The sequence below is a fragment of the Mchenga conophoros genome, linkage group LG23 (assembly GCF_057382185.1).
Source record: "Mchenga conophoros isolate Kocher_MC1m ecotype Shallow Benthic linkage group LG23, M_conophoros_male_GT1.1, whole genome shotgun sequence".
Classification (NCBI taxonomy): Eukaryota; Metazoa; Chordata; class Actinopteri; order Cichliformes; family Cichlidae; genus Mchenga; species Mchenga conophoros.
In genome coordinates this window covers 10465375-10488006 of record NC_140547.1, presented here as the reverse complement: position 1 = coordinate 10488006, position 22632 = coordinate 10465375, and the positions used below count along the sequence as shown (strand labels likewise).

General features: G+C 47.0%; 2 protein-coding genes across 6 annotated transcripts; both read right to left on the bottom strand.

Moving 5' to 3' along the window:
- Positions 1–541: 541 nt before the first annotated feature.
- On the bottom strand, positions 542–8784 carry plcxd1.1 (phosphatidylinositol-specific phospholipase C, X domain containing 1, tandem duplicate 1). 3 transcript variants are annotated; one of them, XM_085265577.1, is made up of 7 exons: positions 8588–8784; positions 8289–8405; positions 5548–5690; positions 5192–5320; positions 2871–3026; positions 2213–2396; positions 542–2123 (listed from the first exon to the last, which is right to left on the bottom strand). In XM_085265577.1, the coding sequence occupies exons 2-7, from the start codon at positions 8395–8397 to the stop codon at positions 1879–1881; spliced, it is 966 nt and encodes a 321-aa protein (XP_085121703.1). In that variant the 5' UTR covers positions 8398–8405; positions 8588–8784; the 3' UTR covers positions 542–1878. The 3 variants fall into 3 exon arrangements, with proteins under 3 accessions (XP_085121703.1, XP_085121704.1, XP_085121702.1); XM_085265578.1 differs by having other exon boundaries at positions 8289–8399; XM_085265576.1 differs by having other exon boundaries at positions 543–2123; positions 8289–8402.
- Positions 8785–12946: 4162 nt separating this feature from the next.
- Positions 12947–22463, bottom strand: jade3 (jade family PHD finger 3). 3 transcript variants are annotated; one of them, XM_085264937.1, is made up of 12 exons: positions 21869–22463; positions 20542–20603; positions 20384–20443; positions 19615–19697; positions 19378–19535; positions 18676–18866; positions 18167–18378; positions 17854–18021; positions 17551–17667; positions 16914–17372; positions 16577–16694; positions 12947–15999 (listed from the first exon to the last, which is right to left on the bottom strand). In XM_085264937.1, exons 3-12 carry the CDS (start codon positions 20430–20432, stop codon positions 15242–15244), a joined length of 2313 nt encoding a protein of 770 aa, XP_085121063.1. In that variant the 5' UTR covers positions 20433–20443; positions 20542–20603; positions 21869–22463; the 3' UTR covers positions 12947–15241. The 3 variants fall into 3 exon arrangements, with proteins under 3 accessions (XP_085121063.1, XP_085121062.1, XP_085121061.1); XM_085264936.1 differs by having other exon boundaries at positions 12948–15999; positions 22155–22452; XM_085264935.1 differs by having other exon boundaries at positions 12948–15999; positions 20542–22452.
- Positions 22464–22632: the final 169 nt, after the last annotated feature.

Genomic DNA, 22632 nt, shown 5'->3' with positions numbered 1-22632 from the left:
CCACCTCATGAGAAAAAAGTATTTGAACTCTCAAAGAACCAGAGACAGGAAATATATCTGTGGGCTCATGTTTAAGCTCATGTGTAAGCTCGTGTGTAAACTCAAAACATGTTGGAGCCAAGTTTTATCATAAGGGAGTGGCAGAAAAAACCTGTGGGACGGGTGTTTGTTTGTACTTTTAAAGCCACACGTCCATTCACAAGCTGATTACAATGACAGCTGTCACTTGTGTCATTCCTTATATGTCGTGCGCCTGTAACTCAGTTTGCATTAGCTCTGTGTTTCAGCTTTTAGGATGATGATGAACTTCAGTCACAGGAAACCTGAATAAAGGAGATCCAGAGGAGATGGACGGGATCAGCAGGGGGAAGAAAAAATGAATGATGTAACAAACATATCAGATTTTCTGAGCTCCGTGCTCCTTTCCTTCACCTCATGACACAGAAAGTGGTCAGGAAAAGACAGAGCAGTCACACTGCGCCCTGCTGGCGAAACCCTGCAGAGGGCAGATCACTCCGGCTGAGTTCAGCTGTAATGGGAAAAACCTCTCACACTGTGCTGATGAGTCAGGGAACAAAAAGAGGATTTTCTTACAAATGCTTGTGTTTATTGGAAAAGCTCATGTCCACAGGCACAGCGGCACAGCATCATTGGGAGGAAAACCTCAATCTACTGGCTAAATGAGGCTTTAGTAGAACAGTCGGGGCTGTGTTCATGCAAATATGTTTTCCATGCAGTTTGCATAAGTTTCAAATCTCTTCTACATTCTCTGTGGTTAAATACGAAATAATATTGCACACACAATATTATAAAAGAGTACAGTCACGTGTGCTCGCTGAATTCGTTGTGCTTATTCGTGGGTCATTTCAAAATAAAATCAAGCAGCAGCTCCCATCTGACCCCTCACAATAAGCTGATTCTTTCAGATTATTTACTGATGCCACACATATCTTTACCTTCATACCGGGAATATTTTACACTCATGATTACTTTCATAAGTGCACATGAACCCGTCAGGGCTGAAAACACATTTAAGCTGCATCTCGATACATGCTCAGTCATCCAGGTAAAGAAATACCAGTAAAGTTGATTCTGTTCATCTGGATGCTTTCAGTGGGAGAAACGTTTTGTCCTCATCCTTCTTCAGTGAGAGTTTAGAGACTTCTTCAGTCTCAGCTGACTGCAGGTCTCCAACCTTATAAACAGTACCTCTGCACAATGACTGAAACCAGCCCACTGAATGAACACTGGGCTGTTTCTTCCAGATGGACAGAATCAACCTTTTGGGACATTTAAACTGTGTTTCAGACTGCAGCAGTTCGACTTTGTGAAGATGTTTCAGCTCTTATCCAGAAGACACCAGGTGTTTAACGCCACTCAGTTTAACTCTGCAGACCTCTGAACTCTGTTCCTCATCTCTGAGCAGCTGTGAGCAACAGTGTGACGATCTGTCACAGTTTAGGTGCATCCTGGGTAAATTTCAGGCTCATATCAGCAGGTGGGACAGGGGAGAGCAGGTGAAGGCTCGCTTGTACGGTAGGGTCATGTTGCAGCTGACTGTGAGGGGTTCGGATCGATCTCACGCAGCACGACCCCGCTCTAAAAAGCCTACGCACTGGATTATTTGTAGAATTATTGCTCCGGTCAGCGTAACGTGAGTCCGGCCACGGCGCTGCCTCCAACATTGCATAAATAATGAGGTGAGTGTAAACAAACAGTGCAGGTCCAAATACCAGAACGTCTGTTTTCAAGCAGCTTAAAGGCTGAAACGTCCATGTCTGAACAAATATTCAAGTATTATTGTGTCACCGCTAACAAAAAGGTCTGTGTGCTTCTCATGCTGTGGTTCATGTTCTCCTCAGGCCACGCTTGTTACAGTCACGAGGACCGCTTCAGAAGCTTCTGGTTCAGCGCCACGACGGTGGGCACGAAGCAGCTCTCCGAGACGAAGTCGCCGGCGATGATGTTCAGCGAGCCGTCCTCCTCGCCGGGCGTCTGCTCTTTGACCCAGCCGAGCAGCGTCGGGTACGTGGACATCACCAGGTCCTTCAGGGACTCAGTTGGGTGGGTGCAGATGTACTTCAGGTCCTCCGTCAGATTAATCCCCGTCACAAAGAAACCTCCTGAAACACACACGCACACACGGTGAGATCCAGATGGTGAATGTGTTTAATCCTCACCTGTCTGACATCATGACTCGTCAGCAGGTCACCTGGTCTCCTGTTTTGTTGCTTCATGCGTTCAAACTCATCAATCAGAGCCTCGGCTTTGCATTTGTTGGCCCACCAGTATGGGATGTCCGGCCACAGCTCAGTGTGCCGGCGCTCCGTGCTGTGCTCGTAGGACGCGATCACCTGGTAGCCCGAAGCCCAGAGCTTACGAAGAGTGACCTCAGCCTGAAAGCAACACATCAGAGCCGTGAACGCCTTAATAATCCAGGTAATGCAATCACCACGGCTCCCATAATCCTCCCTAAAAGTTTAAATAAACCCCACCAGGCTCTTTAATATGAGTTAAAGGTCAAAGAAGTACACTTAATGGAAGTCCACTTTTTTGATATATGAAGTTTGTGTACAGTCGGTTTTAATGTTTGCACATTTTGTGGGCGGAGCTAAACTGGAGGAGGCATAAATGGATGGATGAATCCTCTCTGTGGTCACGTCCAGGTGTTTGATACTGACACTGGCTGACTGATGCGTGTGCGACTGCCGTGAAATGGGTTCATCCAGTGTGAGCTATTTAACAGGAGCGCCCTGTCAGCACCTCTGCTGTAAATCTGTAAAACAGGATACTTTGGGATTCTGTGCCGGCTTCACCCTTACAGTTAGAAACCTATGAGATGTTTCAGGAAACAGGAAGTGCATCCGTACCTTTTTGGGACAGAGTTTGGAGGCAAACACGGTACGTATGGTGGTGAGCAGCACCGCGTGGAGCTCCTGGCTCAGGCCGAGGAAGTGGCTGAAGGAGAGGACGACCACCTCTTTGGGATGGGCGTCCAGCCACTCTCGGATCTCCGTCAGCACTGTCTGTCAGAGACACAGGCGAGCTCAACCCTCACACACCAAAATGAACTTCATCCCGCCCACGTGCACAGCTGATTTGACGTGTTATTGCTGCCATTTTGTTCCTAATGATGTAGTCCTGCTGTTTTCTGTTCCTGCTTTAAAACACGCGTGTGGGATTGCTCATGTCAAACATAGTCAAAGTTTCTAAAAATGAGCTCAGTGTGTGTGCAGTAATCCCTGAACACTCAGATTAACATAGGGATACTCTTATTCTGTGTGTGTGTGTGTGTGTGTGTGTGTGTGTGTGTGTGTGTGTGTGTGTGTGTGTGTGTGTGTGCTCACTTCCAAAGACGGTCTGTCTCTTATGGAAGTTATCACAGAATATCACAGAATATCAACCAAAGACGCAGAACAAACCTGAAAGGTATAAACTGGTTTTCATGTCATTGAGTGAACGCGTATTAAAGGAAAGCAGCAGGATCTCTGATAACAACGAGACGGCCTACCTGAAGGAGATTAGGAATCTGGAGAACTGGTGCCAGAGGAACAACCTCCTTCTAAACGTCAGTAAGACAAAGGAGCTGATAGTGGACTTCAGCACTAAGCAGGAGAGGAACTACCAGACCCCCGTCATCAACGAGTGCCCAGTGGAGAGAGTGGACAGCTTCAAATACCTCGGAGTTCACATCACGCAGGACCTGTCATGGTCCTGTCACATCAACACCGTGGTGAAAAAGGCCCGACAGCGTCTCTACCACCTCAGACGCTTGAGAGACTTCCAACTGCCCTCCAAGGTGCTCAGGAACTTTTACTCGTGCACCATAGAGAGCATCCTGGCAGGAAACATCTTAACCTGGTTCGGGAACAGCACCATGCAGGACAGACGAGCTCTACAGAGGGTTGTGCGGTCAGCTGAGCGCACCATCCGCTCCGAGCTCCCTGACCTGCACTCAATCTACAGCAGGCGGTGCTGGACCAAGGCCAGGAAGATCGTGAAGGACCTCAGCCATCCCAACAACAGACTGTTCTCTCTGCTGAGGTCAGGAAAGCGATTCCGCTCCCTGAAGACCAACACAGAGAGACTGAGGAGGAGCTTCTTCCCGCAGGCGATACGGTCTCTCAATCACACCACCACACAGTACTGACCCACACATACAGTTCTTACACACACACTGGACTTTCTGGACATTGTTTTTGCACAACACTGGTCACTATATTCTTCATTTCCAGTTAATACTTGTACAGCTGCTGTTATTGTGTATATATTTATTTAGATTTAGATTTCTTCATACATTCTTATATAGTTCTATATTGTGTATTGTGTATTTTGTTGTACAGTTATTTTATTTTCAACTTTAATTTATATATTTTATCTTATTCTTTCCCAATTAAATTTACCCTTCATTCTAATTTGTGTTGTACAGTTATTTCATTTTTAACCTTAATTTATATTTTATTCCTTCCTAGTTAAATTTACCCTTTTTAATTTTTCATATTTATTTCCTATCTTATTCATAGCCTTTCCTTTTTTGTTTTCTTTAGGTCACGAGCAGTTGTCCAAGCATTTCACTACATATCGTACTGTGTATGACTGTGTACGTGACAAATAAAATTTGAATTTGAATTTGAAAACGCGACTCAGCACTTTCTGTCAAGCTTGTGATTCACATGTTCACTGCAAACTTCATGCTACTTGCGGTGTCATCTGTGACTGTCGTTAACAAGCTCCTCCCACCACCTTTCTCAGGATCATCCTCACTTTAGATTTCTGAATAATCGCACTGACAGCTTCACCTTCTCTCCTGTCGCTCCGTCACCCTGGTGCAGGTCTGCAGTCCTGCCCCTGACATCCGGTGACAGCTCTTTGGTCTTGCAGTCTGTGGACAGCGGTGCTTTATTCGCACACCGAGCTGAGATCAGGAGTATCTGACTGGGTGATTGTGCTACGTGGGCCACACAGCCATTCTGTGGGCGTCTGTAGGGGATCAAATACTTATTTCAAACTGAGTTTCTGGATTTTTGGTTGATATTCTGTTGCTCTCTATTGAAACATAACTTTCTCTGTAAGCTGTGAAGAAGAAAGCTAAAAGCCAGACTGGATAACCATGAAGCCCACAGAATTCCAAATCTAAACCTGTCATGGATTTAGCATCTGTTTGCATATGTGTGACCGGGCTGTGAGTCACCTCCACAGTGAGCGTGGTGTAGACGCCATGGTAGAAGTACAGGTGTGTGGAGCTGTCGTTGGGCCTGTGTGCAATCCTCAGGTCGCAGTACCTCACCCCACAGTCCAGCTGATGCTTTATACAACACTCCTGAAACATGGAGGACACACAACTCATCACAGCAGGTCCGGCTTTATACACAAGAAGGACTAACACAGGTACAGTTACAGCCTGTCATCACATTGTGCTCCTCCTCCCCACTGTCACCGTGAGCTGCTGGTAGAGGATCGTGGGATGGCTGGGTTTCTCTCTGATACTGTACAGTGTAATCCGCCTGAGGCGACAGCTGTTTCAGAACAGTGCTGTAAAAGTATTACCTGGGTTTTTGCCCACTTGTACACAAATGGACGAATGAGGGGCTTCATGAATTTGTCGAGCTTCTGCAGCATGTCAGGCTGCATGAGGTCGATGGGAGACCTGTCGTCCGTATCCAGGCAGTAGGTTATTGCATTATGGCTGCCTGAAAGGGACAAAGATAATCCTGAATGTTCCACTTGGCCCTGACAGACTTCCTGCACATACACTCAACAAAAATATAAACGCAACACCTTTGTTACTGCTCCCATTCCCCATGGGATGGACGTAGAGACCTAAAATTCATTCCAGATACACAATATAACCATCCCTCCCAAACAGTGGTCACAAATCAGTCCAAATGTGTGGTAGTGGGCACATCTGCTATATTGAGATAATCCATCCCACCTCACAGGTGTGCCACATCAGGATGCTGATCTGACATCATGAGTAGTGCACAGGTGTACCTCAGACTGCCCACAACAAAAGGCCACCCTGGAATGTGCAGTTTTGTCTCACAGCAAAATGCCACAGATGCCACAAGCAATGAGGGAGCGTGCAATTGGCGTGCAACATTCCACAGGCCACAATTGACAATCTGATAGACTCCATGCGACGATGTGTTGCACTGCATGAGGCAAATGGTGGTCACACCAGATCCTGACCGGTTCTGGGTCCCCAGACCCCCAATAGCACAAAAAACTGCACATTCCAGGGTGGCCTTTTGTTGTGGGCAGTCTGAGGTACACCTGTGCACTACTCATGATGTCAGATCAGCATCCTGATGTGGCACACCTGTGAGATGGGATGGATTATCTCAATATAGCAGATGTGCCCACTACCACACATTTGGACTGATTTGTGACCACTGTTTGGGAGGGATGTTTATATTGTGTATCTGGAATGAATTTTAGGTCTCTACGTCCATCCCATGGGGAATGGGAGCAGTAACAAAGGTGTTGCGTTTATATTTTTGTTGAGTGTATGAAGCTGTGGATCTGGAGCTTCTCCAACCCCCAAACTGAGCCCAAAACCTTTAAAGTCACACAATAAATACTGTTTTTGGCACGTGTGTGTAAAAAGGTGCTTCATCAATGTCTTCATTTATTAATCAACCATTTTTAGCAGCTGAAACGACCGAGTCAGCACATGTATGATCCTTGTTAAAGCCGCTGTTCCTGTTTCTCTGACAGATATTTCAAATGTTCAATAAAACCAGGAAAATGTAACTGAGAAAATGAATTTTCATTTTACTGCTTGTGACAAATCCGAGCTCATGTGGAATTTGGCGGGGGCGACGTGCCCTATAAGTTGGGATCGAGCAACAAAAGCGTGTGAAAGTCAGCGGTGCTAAAGAGAAGATCAAAAGTGAGCTGGCAGCAGGTCGGTCACGTGATCAGGTAGAAAAAGATCATCTCAGAGATGCGGAGCTTCTCAGAGGTTCACAACCTGTTTCAGAATCGCAGTCCTCGCTGTGAACATCTCATCATCTACACAACATGACATCATCAGCACACTCGGAGGATCTGGGGGAATCTCTGTGCGCAGGCTGATGACTGTAACCTTCAGCAGAAACACTGCTCTGTGATAAATCTGTGCACGGCTCAGGAACACTTCCAGAAACCAGTGTCTTCAAGCAGCTCGGCATGCCGTCCACACATGCAGCTACAGCTCCGTCACTCCGACACGAAGCCACGTGTGACCATGATGGAGAAACGGCACTGCCTCCTCTTTAAAATGGACCAAGACAAAGAGGAAACTGATCTCATGTCGTGTCTTAGTCTTGAAAAGATCCACTGCTCCATCCAGAACCAAAAGGGTACATTTGATTAAATCTGGGGTCTTTTTCTGACAAACCTCTCTAACCTTTAATTTAAGGATGTTTCTGCTGACTAACTGATTTGCTTATTCCATAGAGGTCCAATGTGTGTCCGTGTTAATGGGAATGTGAAGCTCAGTGGTGTTGCAGCTAACTTCTGCGTGGTTTGTAAGAAAAGGGTTTGTTAGTATCAATCGCCCCTCCTGGGTTGTCTTTTTCTGTTTATGTTTGTTTGTTTGTTTGTTTTCTTTTTCTTTACCTATGTGCTAACATAAAACGTTCTGTTTTGTATTCAATGTAACCTGTTTTTGTGTTTCCCTTTTCTTTTCTTTTTTTTTCGTAAACTGTATCCACAATCACTCACTGATTCAAAACAGTTTTTTCTGTTCTACAGTGAAGAAAATGCGCCTTTCTTTATGTTTTACTCAGCGTCTGACTTTGTTGGAGCTTTTCTGGGTTTGTACTTGTGGGTCAAGAAATAAAGCCACTCACTAAGACGACAATAAGACATGCTGCATAACAAACAGAAATGCAAACACACAAATCTGCATTTGGCTTTTCTTGGTCTCCTTGCAGCACATTTCCTTTATCGCTCCAATCTTTCCTTTCTTACTGAGTCTGCTGTTTGATCTCAGATTTCTGTCATTGGTTATTTTAATTACCACTTTCCTGAGATAAGATAAGAGACACATAATAAAATTGTAGTTCAATAGGAAACAGTTCAATCAGGCAGAAAACATGAAGAGGCTGATAAATGAATGAACAGGTGAATCTCTGACTGTGAGAGCAGCAGGTGAACTGTGTGTGTGTGAAATGTGGACACAATGCGTTCATCACGTCCTCACAGTCAGAGAATCATCAATAAACCAGAGACAATAAGACAGAACAAACTGATTCAGGTCCCATCACACCATCAGCACCATCTGCCCCCAACACCAGGCCTACCTGGGATGGCCAGGTGGAACAGCGGGACATCCCACAGCGCACATGGCAGGCGAGACATCCAACTCTCCATGGGCAGCTCCATCAGGCTGGGCTCACTCAGCCCGGACATCACTGCTGCTGACACACACACACACACACACACACACACACACACACACACACAGGTTCACTGATTACATTGTGTTATTAATGTTTAATAAAGTGAAAGTGAGCAGGTGCGTGCACTGCGCTGTTTCACAGCAGTAAACTTGCGCGTGCCTGTGTGTTTATGTGTGTGTGCTGCAGTCAGCCCTCCTCACCTGATCGTCCCTCTGTGTCTCAGATCCGCTTACGCGAGCAGAGCCCGCTGACAAAGGCCACGAGCCGCCGGTCTGAGAGCGCGTGCACGAGTCATGACCGGAGCGGCACATTAAGCATGTGTGACTGACACGCGGAGAAAGCTGGGATCCTCCGCAGCAGATCTCTGTCTGTTACCGGTGAGCCGTGACCGCGCGCTTCCGGTCGCCGCTGCGAGAGCGCGGCTCCGCTCTTAAAGAGACCGCAGGACCTCGAGGCTGCTGCAGCCCCGCGCGCACACGCGGCTCACCTCCATAATGCACGTGAAGGTAAAACATCTGGAGAGACGTCACGACGTTTGATCAGCTGATGAAACGCCTGTACATAAAAGATGGACATTCTCTCCCGTTTCCAGCAGGGGGCGACTCGTCTGGTCTCTGGTCTTCCTGTGTTTATTGTGGGACTGTACAGGTGCCGGACATTCCAGTGAGCACACTGAGGCTGTGTCCATAGCTGGACTGGCCATCGGGCATACCGGGCATTTGCCCGGTGGGCCGCTGGCGATTTTTTGTTTTTATGGGCCGATCGATTTTTTTTTTTGTTTTGTTTTTTTGGAAGGGTATAAATAATGAAAGGTGTTGGATTGGCCAATTGGTCATGATCGACTCTGGGCTGGACCAATTACAGCCGAGGAGGTCGGATGCACCCTCCCTCTTGTTTAGCAATCGACGAACTAAAGAAATGGAGAACAAAAAAAGGAAAGGAGGTGCAGAAAAAATTAGGGCCAAAAAGAAACAAGCCCTTCAGGCAGACGCTGCCAAATGTTTAAAAAATAACTGAATTGTTTGGCGGTAGCTATGGCATAGCTTCCACAGATTTAGAAACATCAGCAAGTGGTGGAGGCCAGCAGGTGGATAAGGGAAAGGGGAGGCAAGAGGAGGAGAGACCCGAGGCGGCCGCCGGTCATAGTGGCAGAGGAACTGAACTTCAGGTAAAAAGTTATGACCTGCTGTCTATCTGTGTCAGATATAAACCAAGTTTAGTTGTAGTTTGTTTTCGTTGTGCTGACTTTTTACAGTCGCTTAGAATAACTGGTACTGCGTACTAGCTAGCATGACGGAGTTTATATACTGCTGGGCGGGTGCTATGAAGTTACTGATAGTAAATTTTATTTTATGCTTAAGGTTAGTTTCTCAAACTCCTCAAAATCTTAACAAATTGCACCAATCCTTACATGTTGCACCAGGCTGATTTATCATCAAAAGTGGAGAAGTCTGTGACAGAGGAGACAGAAGAGCAGCAGAGAGAGATGGAGCAAGAGAGAGAAATAAAAGAGCAGGAGAGAGAGATGGAGAGATGACTTTATGTCATCCATGAGGGATGCATTTGACATATGTTTCACATATTATAGCCCAACAAGTTACTTATAGCAATTTAAATACGAGCAATCAGTTTTTGGTAAATACCAGAAATCAGTTTTTGGCAGACAATCACTTTTTGGCACAACACCGGCTATTGCAGTTAATAATACAACAGCTTCTTGCCATTTTTTGTGTTTCTTTTTATCGCTGTGTAACTGAGTTCAATTGAAAGCCTGCATGCGCTAGTACCTCTTGCCACAAATTCCCAGAATCCTTTGCGGTTTTACCCCTGAATGACGTCACATTTTTGGTGGGCCGGTCTCTAGTCAAAATGCCCGGGCCGATTTTTTGTCCCAGTCCAGTCCTGGCTGTGTCCCAATTAAGAGACCGCACGCTTGACATACGCGCAGTACGTACTATGTACAAGAAGTGAGGAAGTGAGAGGCTTGTGAAATGGGACGGTTCAGCCTTCATCACGCTGCTCAGGTTGCCTAGCAACCATGATACTAACCGCGAGGAAAAATGTTTTCTTGGTCAATCATTTTTGTCATGACATCACTTTGATTAGTTGAGTATCTGAGACTGAGACCACAGGACTGTAAAACATGATAGTCGGGCTTCATTTCTGTACTGAACAGTCATTTAAGATTAGTTAGTAAATAACAATTAGCTCATGTTGTTCATGAGACTAAAGTCATCTCACTTTGGTAATGTAAATATAATATGGCCAATATTATAGTTATTGTCAGATTATTATGATATATATATACACATATATATACACATTTATATATATATATATATATATATACATAGATTTTTTTTAACAGGATATTACAGCAGTGAGCTTGAACTCTGGGTCAAAGATTCAAGTTGCAGTTATTTATATTTCCTATCACCTTAAATCTTCACTCAAAGACAATTACCTTTGACAGTGTATATACAGATGTATTATACATAAGAGACAAATATTGTTCTTTTAATATGTTGGCATTACATTACATTTGGCTCAGTGCTTACATATATGTCTAAAAAGAAAATGCACGAGCTGTGAAAACTGTTTCTGATAGAATGAAGAGTATATTAAATATTCCTTTGTTGGGTGAGAAAATCATACCATGTCATAACTGCTTTACGTCATACAGAATAGATATCAGAGCCTTAAACAGGCTGACTTCTGCTAAATGGGTCAAACTGGGCACAAAGTATACAAACACATAACATCATTATAGAATATGATGTAACACTATAGATCAACTTACCTCAGAATATATAAAGCATATAAACAATTACAGCAAGATGATACAACAAACACAGCAGTGCTACTAATGCTAAATACTCAAAGCTTCATAGAACTGGAACAAACATTTATTTTTAGGTCCATTCTGCTGCTGATACATACTTTAGGTTTCTGAACATTAAACTTCTTGCTGCCTTTCATAGTGTGTAACTTGAAGGCCCTGAGTACTTTCTCCCACACTGAAAACACTGGAATGATAAAATTATTTGAACATTACCTAATAAGACTGATTCAGGACAGACAATTAGTTATTTTAAACTTTTCTAGCAGTCCTTCACAAACAGGGAACAGTCTGTCTATTCTCTCCATCTGTCAGCTGCTGCAGGCTCTTCCTCCTCCTCTTCCTCACACACTGCTGAGTTTGTCCTGGTGGATCATCAGGGGTGCAAAGCCTCACAGATGATGTGCAGCAGTGGGTCCCTCAGTCTGTCCTCCTGTGATTAAAGCATCTTTCTTTCAGCTTAACGAGTGAACCGTCAGCTCGTTCAAACACACGTTAAAGTCCGTTTGGGTCGACCCCACCGAACAGAGGCAGCAATATAACATAGCTAACATTAACAGTGCAGTGAATCCTGCTTGTGCCGTGATATTCAGGACTGCAAACCGAGCAGCATCACTGACTTTCAGCTTGTGTTTGTGGATATATGACTGACTTTAATTATCCATAAAATCACCACATTCTCTGTAAGATTAAAGTCAGCTATTGAACGGCGTATATTTTAAAGTAAAGGCTTTAAAACCAAGTTAGTACAAACGTCACTAATGTCACATAACTTTGCCGACATGTGGCCAACAGTGATGTTTTAATGTTCTTCGTTATTGAACATTTGCACATAAATAAGTGACATAATATTCAGTACTCACTTAAAGTTCACTCTTCGGGCGCCCCTCATCCGCCGTTTTTTTCGGCAAAATTATCCACACCCACCGCCGCGCTATGCATTCTGGGATATGTTGGGCCACGAAGTGTACACCACCACATCCTTAAAATTCAGGGAAATGAAGGCCGCATTTGAGGGCCGCATTTCGAGCAGCCTTCGTCGCTGTGACGTAATCGGCCTTAAAATGCGGCCTTTAAGGCTGCAGACCCTGAATTGGGATACAGCCACAACCTCAGAAGGATCTCGATCACAGTTCCATCTAGTTTAGGGAGAGGGTCTCTGCAAATATGCGCACTTACTCTCACTGGACACTTCACTAGGTACACCTCACTAGCACCAGATTGACGCTTCAGAGCTGATCATTGTGACATCATCGCACAGCTGACGACCACCGCGAACCAGGCAGGATGGATCCAGACATGGTCATGGGAAAATCCCAGCAGATCCTAAAACAATGCTCAGTTTGAAGTTAAGCGGCTCATCATCAAGAGCACTGAGCTGCTGCTGTGATTGGCTGATTAAATATGAGTTAAAATGGAAACAATTAAAATGAAGGCAGTGCCAATAAAACACAAATGTGTGACTGCTGCGGGACAGAGGTGACTGGGTGGTGTGAACTCTTTCCCTGCTCTATCATACACACCATCTCCATACCCACCTCTGACCCAACCACCCTACAAGAACTCTGATTGTGTTTGACACTATTGTTTATAAAAGATTGTGTTGTATATAAGACTTAAGTGTCACACTGAGGGGTGTGGGAGAACTGCAATTTCAAATTCCTGTGTATGATCTGTACACGTGGTTTTTGACAATAAAACTAACTTTGAAGTGAAAAACATCTGAATGTTTTTTTGTTAACGGTTTTATTTAAACTACACACGCTAAGAGCATCACAGGTACTGTACATTTCACAGGCCCGGTGTCCTGAAAGCTTTGGAAAGATAAAAGAATGAAAAGTGTTTTATTATTATTGTGACTGAGTGAAGTTTAAATTTATCTCATAGATGACGACACACTGCTCTCCCCTACACGAGTATCGATACCAGTACCAGCAGTATTGACCTTCTACTTACTTGGCCTTGGATTAATACCATAAGTATTGCAGTATTGTGCAGCAGTACCTGAAACCACAAACAGAAAACCTGCTTGCTGACTTTCCCTGAAAACTGATGAACATTCAATTAATTCAAGCATCAGACTTTAACATTTAGACTTTATTAAAAAAATGATTTTCCAAACGAGGAAAAAACATGAAAAAAAGATCTTTGCGAATACGTTAGTGTTGGAGCGCCGTGGGTGGGCGCACAGCTTCACTCTCACACACAGGCTCAGAATGGCGAGCGATGGAGGTCAAAGTTTAACTCTGGGCTTCATGTAGTGTTTCCTGCAGCCGCTCCACCTGCTTGGAGCCGCCGAGGATTCAACCTTCTGCTCGCAGCTGAGCCGACAGGCCCGTTTACAGCCTGTGACCATGCCTGCGGTCTGTGTGGAGACACCACGCTGAGCCACGAGAGACGGTTTCTGTTAAATGAGGAAGGATCTGCATAAAAATGAGGTAAAAATGAAGGTATAAAATAAAAGCACTGACTCAGCATCTGTAGAAAAATAGGACAAACCCATGACGGGTTCTGTTTCTGCAGCTCAACCCAAAAAAAGAAACCGACTCGTTTCAAATATGGCGCTTGCCTCCAGCTTCCGACCGCCGCGTCACGCTGCTGGTGCTTTGGTCCTGGAGATGATGTCACTGTTTTGGCCATGTTTGCGGACACTCGAGCTTTAGTGGTTCGTGGGCAGCAAACAGGACACGAAAACTGAGCGACAGTGTGCACGCAGCTCAACTCAGACCGCCGACTAATATCATTACTGCAATAAACCAAAAGCAGACATCTGAAGGTCAGAACGTCGACTCAAGACCACACGCACATTCACCAGAGGTTGCATTTGAACGTTATAACTGAACCTGATCGACACTGAAGCATTCGCAGTGAAGTCGCTCTCCAAGATGGTTTAATCCTCAAAGCGAACCTCTCGGCTGCTCGTAGTGACACAAGTGGAGATGCCCTAAGAGAGGCAGTTAGATCATGTGGAAGCAGCACAGATGTTGTCTTTTACCCTGTTTCTACACCCGAACGCGTCAGTCGAGCTCTGAACACGTTTTCCTGATTTTCAGATCACAGCTGAGGTTTAAACTCCGCCCCATGACAGCAACTTTGCGTGATTCTCAGCTCCAACAGCCCTTCCACCTGAAACAAGCTGTTTACCACTGCTCCAGGTTATCGTCTTCTGATTAGCTGCCCCTCTAGCTGTTCCAAACAGCTTGTAGGCGGGGTTTCTATTCTCTCTCTGTGACTTCAGAGGGCCAAAGATATACAAAAACAAAAAACAAACTGATAAACTGAGTGTTCAGAGGAGTTGGAGCTCAACTGACGCGATCATCGAGCACGAAGTGCAGGTACACGACAGGAAGTAAGGAGAAGAGCACGCCCACTTTTTATTCTATTTTTTTTGGGCTGAGCAGCAAGAATTGCACCTCGTAACAAAAACTGCAGCTCGCTTTCACAATTAAAGGTTGTGATATAATAAAGGCTCATCATGATGATTGAAGACCTCAGTCCAGTGTCTGTCGCACCATGGAATGTGTTTCTATTGTTTCTAACTGTTTCTGGAAGCTAAAGCGTGTGGAGTGTTTCTGCACACAGAAGGCATTCGTGTTTTCAGAAAGGTAGACAAAGAGTTGCAGCACCTCGGTGTGAAGGCAGAGACAAGGAGACGTGCAGCGCTGACGGGCGGGAGTCACGTGATATTTACATGCCCGTGTGCACACAATACACTAGGGTCCCCCCCCCCCCACCCCACAGCGCCTCCCACCCCGAGCGTCCCTTCAGAAATCCTGTCCTCTTCTTGGCGATCTGCTCATTAGCTGTGAAATCACTGACTGTTCTCAGGACCAACATGGGTGGAGACAAACATCGTCACATGATGGGAAGACAGCGCCGGGTGTGTATGTTTCTGCACGTGCGCTCCAAGAGATGCTGGGGCCGGAAACATGGTCGGTATGTTAGGACTTAGCGAGCCGATCGCCTTCACCGTGCGTCCTCGTGCGGACCGTCAGCCCCACAGTTTGCACAGCCGTCACCTCTGCATGGCGTGCCTAGAGCCTGGTGCCTGTTTCCCTTTCCTCGGAATGTCCGGCAGCCCGAGTGGCCGCCTGCACTGACCTTTGGCCTCTGGCTCAGAGTCGCTGAGCTCAGCGTCGGGGCAGTACCCGTCGCTGTCCTGATACGATCGCGCACTCTTCAAGCGGTGCTCCGGTGCTGGTTTGGCCCACAGCCTCTCCTTGGCACCGCTCTTCCGGGACAGTTTGTCTGCCCGCAGGTCCTCGGTGGTCCGGACCAGGTTGATTGTGGCCTGTTTGAAGGAGCGGCCAAAGTGCTCCATGGCGGACTTGCGAAAGACGCTCTTCTCGTTTGCAGTGTTGCGGTCAGCGGGCGTCTGGCATGAGCCGTCCCTCTGAGCAGCGCCCTTCTCCAGCACGCCATTAGATTTGGCCAGGCGTGCTCGGTCTCGCTCCAGTCTGCCATTGCTGTTGGAAGGCTGTCCGTGAAGCGCGCCGTGCAGCGTCAGAGGTTTCCCGCTTGGTTTAACGTGCTGCGGTGCACCGCTGGTCGAAGACGTTCGGCTGGTGGAGCGCTCGTCTCTGATGCTGCGGCCGTGCAGCTGAGGCTTCCCCTGGCCCACCCCCTCACCGCCGTGCTCACCCACGTTCCCGCTGTTGTCTGGGCACAGCGGTCCGTTCCCAACACCCAGAGCTTTGGGCATCTTCAGCTTCAGAGTGATCCTCGGAGGAGGCCGGGACAGCACACTCTCCAAGGGGAACGAAGCAGGAAGACCTGCAGAGAAAACACATGTTCAGTCCCTTTTTCTCTTTTCCATAATCACATCACAGACAGCTTAAGAGTCCTCACAAACTGTTTTATCCTTTACTTCACCATAAAAAAGAAAAAAAAAGAATCATAAATCCATCATAAATCCTGCTGATCCCAAGTTATTGTGTTACAGGCATTACATATATTAATTTACATAATTATTCAAAACTCCAACCAGATCATTTTACAGTGTGAACTTCGACCCCATTTCTGATTAGTCACTTTAAAATCTGGGCTGATTTAAAAGGATCCAAATCATAAAATTAATTTATGATTCTGACAGGACGTTCTTCTTATCACATACCGAGTGTTGGTTTCTACCTGCTCATTAACAGGTAAAATACACAGAAACTTTTCATAGGGGTCAAAAATCACTAATTTCTCACTGGAAAGCTTTGACATCCTATGTGGGATGATCCCTCTGAACTGAGCCGAGTCTGAGCTTTGCTTTGTATTTTTCTGCGTCACATGACCTGCTCTGAGGTCAGCTGATACAAAGAGCAAGTCACGGAGCTGGTGCTGCTTTTCACTGTGAACTCACCTGCAGAAATCTCCTGGTTCGTGAGCTTCACATGCAAGTTGAACATTTGCTCCTGAGCTTTGCTCTGCAGCAGCTTCAGCTTCTCCCGCCGACTCACCATGTAACACAGGTTCCTCACCTGCAGCCAGATACACACAACTTTATTAAAGACAGCAGTATAGATGGAATCTGATTGGGTGACAGCAGGTTCACTCCTCAGAGTTTCTATAAATGCTACTGAATCAGCAATGGTTGCTCTGACACTGAGTACATGCTCTGATCTTTTAGGCTAAAGCTAAAAAACCACATCACCACTAACACAGGCTGCACACACACACGGCACAGAGGAAGCACCCACCCTTTCTAGGTCCTGCCTCAGGTGCATGAACATGCGCATCCGGGTGTGGATGCTGTCCTCCTGCGGCTGGAGCACCAGCTGCTCCTCCTCCTCTTTAGGGGGCAGCAGAGCCCTGTTGAAGCTGCTCTTCCTTTTCAGCTTCCAGTACTGGTAGATGAAGTCCACCAGGTGCGGGGACAGCCCAAGGTCCCGGGCCAGCTGCTCGGGCTCGATCAGGGTGTAGAACTCCTCCTCCAGCTCCTGCAGCCGCTGAGCTCGCTGGCCCCCCTTCCCCGCCTCTCCAGGGGCTTTGGATCGAGCCGGGCTCAGGCCGGCCTCTCCGGCTTTGGGCTGGCTGTGTTTTAGGCAGTACGACTTGAACTTGACTTCATCCCCTTCATCCAGGATCGTCTTCATCTCCAGGCTGTGCTGGAACGCACAGGTCACGTGGAAGGGGGTGGTGCAGTTCTTTACTGAACACTGAACAGGGGGAGAGAGCGGATCGAGTTACTTGAGGGAAAAGCCAGCTTACGTCCAGCTCCAGTGCAGACTTCTTGCTGCAGACGCTTCGAGGATCATAAAATCAAACTTGAATGTCTGCAGACATGCAATCATTCTAAAGTAATCTCTATGGCATAAAACGGAAGGAATAACTCACCTGGATGCACGCACCTGTCTTCAGCTTGCACAGACTGCAGATCAGAGACCAGCGACTGGGGGGGATGTGGGAGACTTTGGTGATGGGCTCCATCCTCTCTGGACAGGCGATGCTCACCTGCAGGACCACACATTTTCACTGTCACTATCACTATCATTTCTGCACGTGTGCTCCTTTATTAAAGGTCTATAGACCAAAGCAGTAAATATTTTCATCTTAGTCTCTGATACAAAAAACCCCAAAACATTATTTGTCACTGTTTGTGTTGTTGCACCCGCTTCCCCTCATCCCGGATTCACTTACCTCAGGGATCCACAGAGCGCAGCTCACATGAGCCCACCTTGTGCCGGCTCGTGTCGCCTTCATGGCCCCGCCTTTCTGGGGACACAGGAGGCACTGCGGGTCAATACCGAGGACGCATGTCCGGCACAGCCAGTTACCAATGGGCACCTTAACAATGCCGTAGCACGCCTGCGGAAAGAACAGCGGGATGCAAGTGATGTGTAACCAGAACATCAACAGAAACAACACAAAAACACAAGTGTGCTGCCCGGGGTTCCGACACACGCTCCGGTCACAAGGTCAGGGCTAGCAAAAGCAGAAAGGCGTTTCCTACCTGGTGCACACAGATGTTGCACTTGTCACAGAACACCATGTCGTTGCCCTCCTCGCTGTCCGGAGAGCGGCACACATCGCAGATGACGTCTTCATCATATTCAATCCCCAGACCCTCCACTGTCTCGATGGCGTGCTTCATGTTGTCGTGGCACTGCCTCTCCAGCGCCTCCATCGCTCGCTCCATCATTAGCTCGTCCACCGGCTCTTCACCTGCAGGACCAAACAGCAACACCCCACGTGATCAGACACTCCCGAGAACAAGAACAGAGGTGTCTGAAGTATTCAAAGTGTGGACTGTGCCCCCCCAGTGGGCAGCACCGGTGCTGCAGATGGCCCTCATTTATAATAAACAGGAAGGTTTAACTTTGAAAAACAGCCAAATATTAAAATACATGTAAAAAGCCTCAAATACAAAGCCAACAGAAGACAAAAACAAATGTGCAGAAACAGAAAAAAGGAAGATGCAGCGTCACTAAGCATCACGCTGGATCATCGGGCCCGTCTTACCCATGCGTTCAAGCTCGTGGTTGAGCGCGTGCAGCCAGTAGAGGTCCATGTCATCCAGGTCGTAGCGGCACATGGCCTCCGCCAGCTCTTTGATGCTCACGAAACCCGGCTCCTTGGACTCCTGGCTCCAGCACTGGATGTACTTCTTCTGGTGGGTGTACAGCGTTTCCTTCTGCTTCTCCGCGATTACTCTGAAAAGAAACAGCAGAGAGCCGTTAGACTGAATAGCTGAACCAACCAGAACCTGCTTCAAAGAGAGCCAACAAACACATTTAAAGGTCAAAGCTGTAATGATTGCGATATCTCCTCCTGCTGTGATTGAGAGAGCGAGGCGATCAGCTGACGCCGAACGTATTTGCTCTCCTGTTTGCACTTTCAGACTGGTCTGTGGTCATGTTGAAGCCATGGCACAGATTCTTTCTCCTCCTCCTCCAGGAGACGCAGGAGCATTACCGATCCAGCTGACAGGTGAATTCCCCCCCAGGGCTCCTACCACTGGGTCATGAGATACCTGAGCCGGTTCCCGTTGGGGTGGAGCTCCTCCAGAGCGTTCAGTCTCTGAGGCTGTGTCTGACGTGGTCATGTGCTCAGCTACGGCTGACTCGTGTAAACTTGTCACTTGAGTACGCTGATCAGCGTACTCAAGTACCTGTATGAAGAGGAGGTGGCAAACTAAGACGTTTGGGAGGCGGTCAGACTCACCTGACGGACGGCTCTGGGATGGTGTCTGGGCTCGCTGGTACCTGCACTCCTTTCTCCCACTCCTGCTTCCAGGTGTCTGCCAGCAGGTAGCAGTCCTCTGGGGAGATGTGGTGGGAGTCAGGCAGCTTCATTGCACTGATCAGGTCTTTCCTGAACACCTGTGGGGGAGAGAGACGCACACAGGTAGTCAAACGCCATCCTGACATTTACTGACGCTCAGCAAAGTCTGATACGCACCTCAGCTGGCTTCTTCGGGTTGGATGCAGGCGTTCCAGGTTTGCTCCCATATTTGTTGGAGGAGCAGAACGAGGTCGATGGACCTGAAAGAAGAAAGAGGCGAATAAAAAGAAATGAAGGAGACAGTTTGGTCTGGGTTACGGGTCACGCTGCCATGCCGCGACTGTTTTTGGACCCCAAGCCTGAGACGTGTGGTCAGCCTGAGAGTGGTGTACCTGTGTCCGTCTGTTCTCACATCCAAAACACCAGGAGGCAGCACAGTTTCTCTCTGTGACCGACACTCTTCAGTCAATTGAAACTTGCCATCACTAGAGGGCGACGTTAGGTTGAGGTGTGGCATCAGATTTTGATGTTAATTTTTTTGGTTGTTTTTTTATCAGAAAGGTTAAATAAGAATCTTTTTGGCCTTGGTAAATTCTTTAAACATGTTAAGACAATGTCTCCACAGAACCACGAACAGCATCCATGTGACGTGTTCAGGGAGACGCACGTCAGGCACATTTACAAGTGTGACGCACCAATAGCATAAATCTGAAATGCTCGAAGAGCGTTTTCACATTTTAAAACTGGAACATGCTTATTATTTTCCAGTTTTAATGATGCTGCCGTCTCACACTGATTATTCAAATGGGATCCTTTTGATTCTTTTGCACAAACAGGCAAGACTGCACACAGATCACTTTCGTCTGTTGTTACAGAAATAGTTACAGAGCAGTCACAGGTTAGAAATGATGATGACGCTGGAAACGAAGTGGCAAGCTTGACTCACTCTCATTGTCAGAAGTGTCACTGCTGCTGGAGGACCGGAGGCGTTTCATCCTGTATCATCCTGCAGCAGCAAAAAAAGATGATGACATTCAAATATTGATGATTTTTAAGGCCAACGGAACAGAAGTTTGTGGACACAAAGAAGAAATTTGTACTCACCGTAAACTTCAAATTGAAAAGCATACTAGTAGATTCTTCTGTCAGACCGCTTCAGTTCATATCTGCAAACCACAAGTAAATAAAGACATTTATAAAATTACTCAACTATTACATGTTATTATATCTCTGCTGTAACTTTCTAATTCACTTGCTTTTAACGCGTCATCATCACATATGATCACTTTTGTTTTATTACTTTGTGTTGCATCTCTATCTGTGAAGGACGGAGCAGCACTCACCCGCCTCACAGGTGTCATACAGACACAGGTGTAGTGATTCATCACACACAACAAAGACTGTTGTGTGTGATGTTGGTTTTTATAACTTTTAAAGCATATCTGTGTCAATAAACAGGAGGTGGAAGAGGCCAGAGCGACACCAGTCCTAGATACAGAACGCTGTTTCAACAGGGGGCACAAGCCTGACATTCCCCATAAAGACACAAGGAAGAGGAGGAGCCAGGAGCCCCTCTCCTTGCCATATCATAGTGGCGTACACCTCACGTGAAAAGCTCAAGTCAACTTACAGTGTTGGAAGCTGTTGGTAAATATAACAGCAGGTTCTCCCTGATAAACAAAAATCATATTTTCACTCCATGTTTGTGCTTTTCCACTTGACTTTTCAGTAACCTTAAGCACCAGAAGCTGCAGTTCCTTTATTTTCCAGCAGCGGCAGCAGTGAGTTAGTTCTCATAGACTCCCTCATGGACTCGAGTACCACAGTATTGTTTCTATGTTGCCAATTTCCTCGTCGCCAGGTTTTTAAAATAGTGGCTCATGAAGGAGACACTCTCATGACTCCTCAAGTGACGCCATTGACTAGTCAATCGGTATCATGCAGTCTGTTGACATCACTTTTTCAGATCGCTTGGAACACGGTGGAATATGTTAAAAAAAGTACCGGGTACTATAACCTATCCCTAACAGAGAACCCTAAAAATCGCGACGAGCCTACCCGGGTAGGTACTAATACTAAACAGTGGGCTCACTTCTGCCCCCAAATAAAACCAGTATGGCAGCAGCTACCACTTCAATGCTGAGGGTTCCACGCTGACGATGAGTGCTCCCTCCATCTTTCATGTACAGTGTGTGGAGGCTGTTCAAACAGGTTCATATATGTAAGATCTCATTACTCCACAGCAAGGTGTGGCAGGTGTTCTCCACCTGACATCTAACCTGTGGAGGGAGGGCGTACGGATATGACGTCAGGTTGTTTAAAAAGCTCATCTGACAGGAAACGATGAGAAAAGGCTAACACACTGTTTACTTCCCTCCCTCTTCCTGTTTTGTGCCGTTTCTTGGCTCACCTGAAAGAAAGCCTCACACACCTGTGTAAAGTGTTGGCGCCAAACTGTAAGGCCTGCCCGCGGGCTGGGAAATCAAACATAGGCGCCTCCATCACTCAAACATGTCACTTCCTCGGAGGCTCTGAGGCGGGCATCTGTGCTGCTCCGCTGGGTTCATACCCCGGGAGCCTACCAGCCGCTCGTGGTACCGGGGTAAAGAGGCAGGACGGCCCCAGAGAGAGCGCAGGCCCCGGGCCTGAAGGGACAGTCCAGGGCAGAGCCCAGAGCTCAGCTCGCCACCATATTGTTCACATTTTCCCGCTCATACCTGCAGTCCCGCCGCTGCCGCCCGCGTTATTCCGCTCACACGGTCCTCACACGGCCTCGGCCCGGGCTCTGGTTCCGGACTCGGTACTTCTGTCCCCGCAGCTCAACGGGAGGATCCAGCTCTGCTGCCCGGACACCAACACGCCACAACGGCCCTATTGTACAGCGCAGCCCACCGGGTCCTAAACCCCGCCGTCGCAGTCAGCCTCCGCCTTCCTCGGAGTGGTGCTAACGCTGCATTACCGCCCCAAGCGGTGGGAGTGTGAACCCCAGGCAGATTTTTGTTCGATAAAACGAGACTTTTGGAAAATGAAAAAGTCCGTTTGTGGCAGGGGTGGCATTAGCTGGCATAGGGTGCCACTCTAAAATTATCTCTTGTCACCCCTAGTGCCACCCTAGCTTTGCATGTGACAGTGTTGTTTTTAAGTAAAAATAAGGTAGCATTAACACTTTGAGCCCAGCAACAATTAAAAATGAAC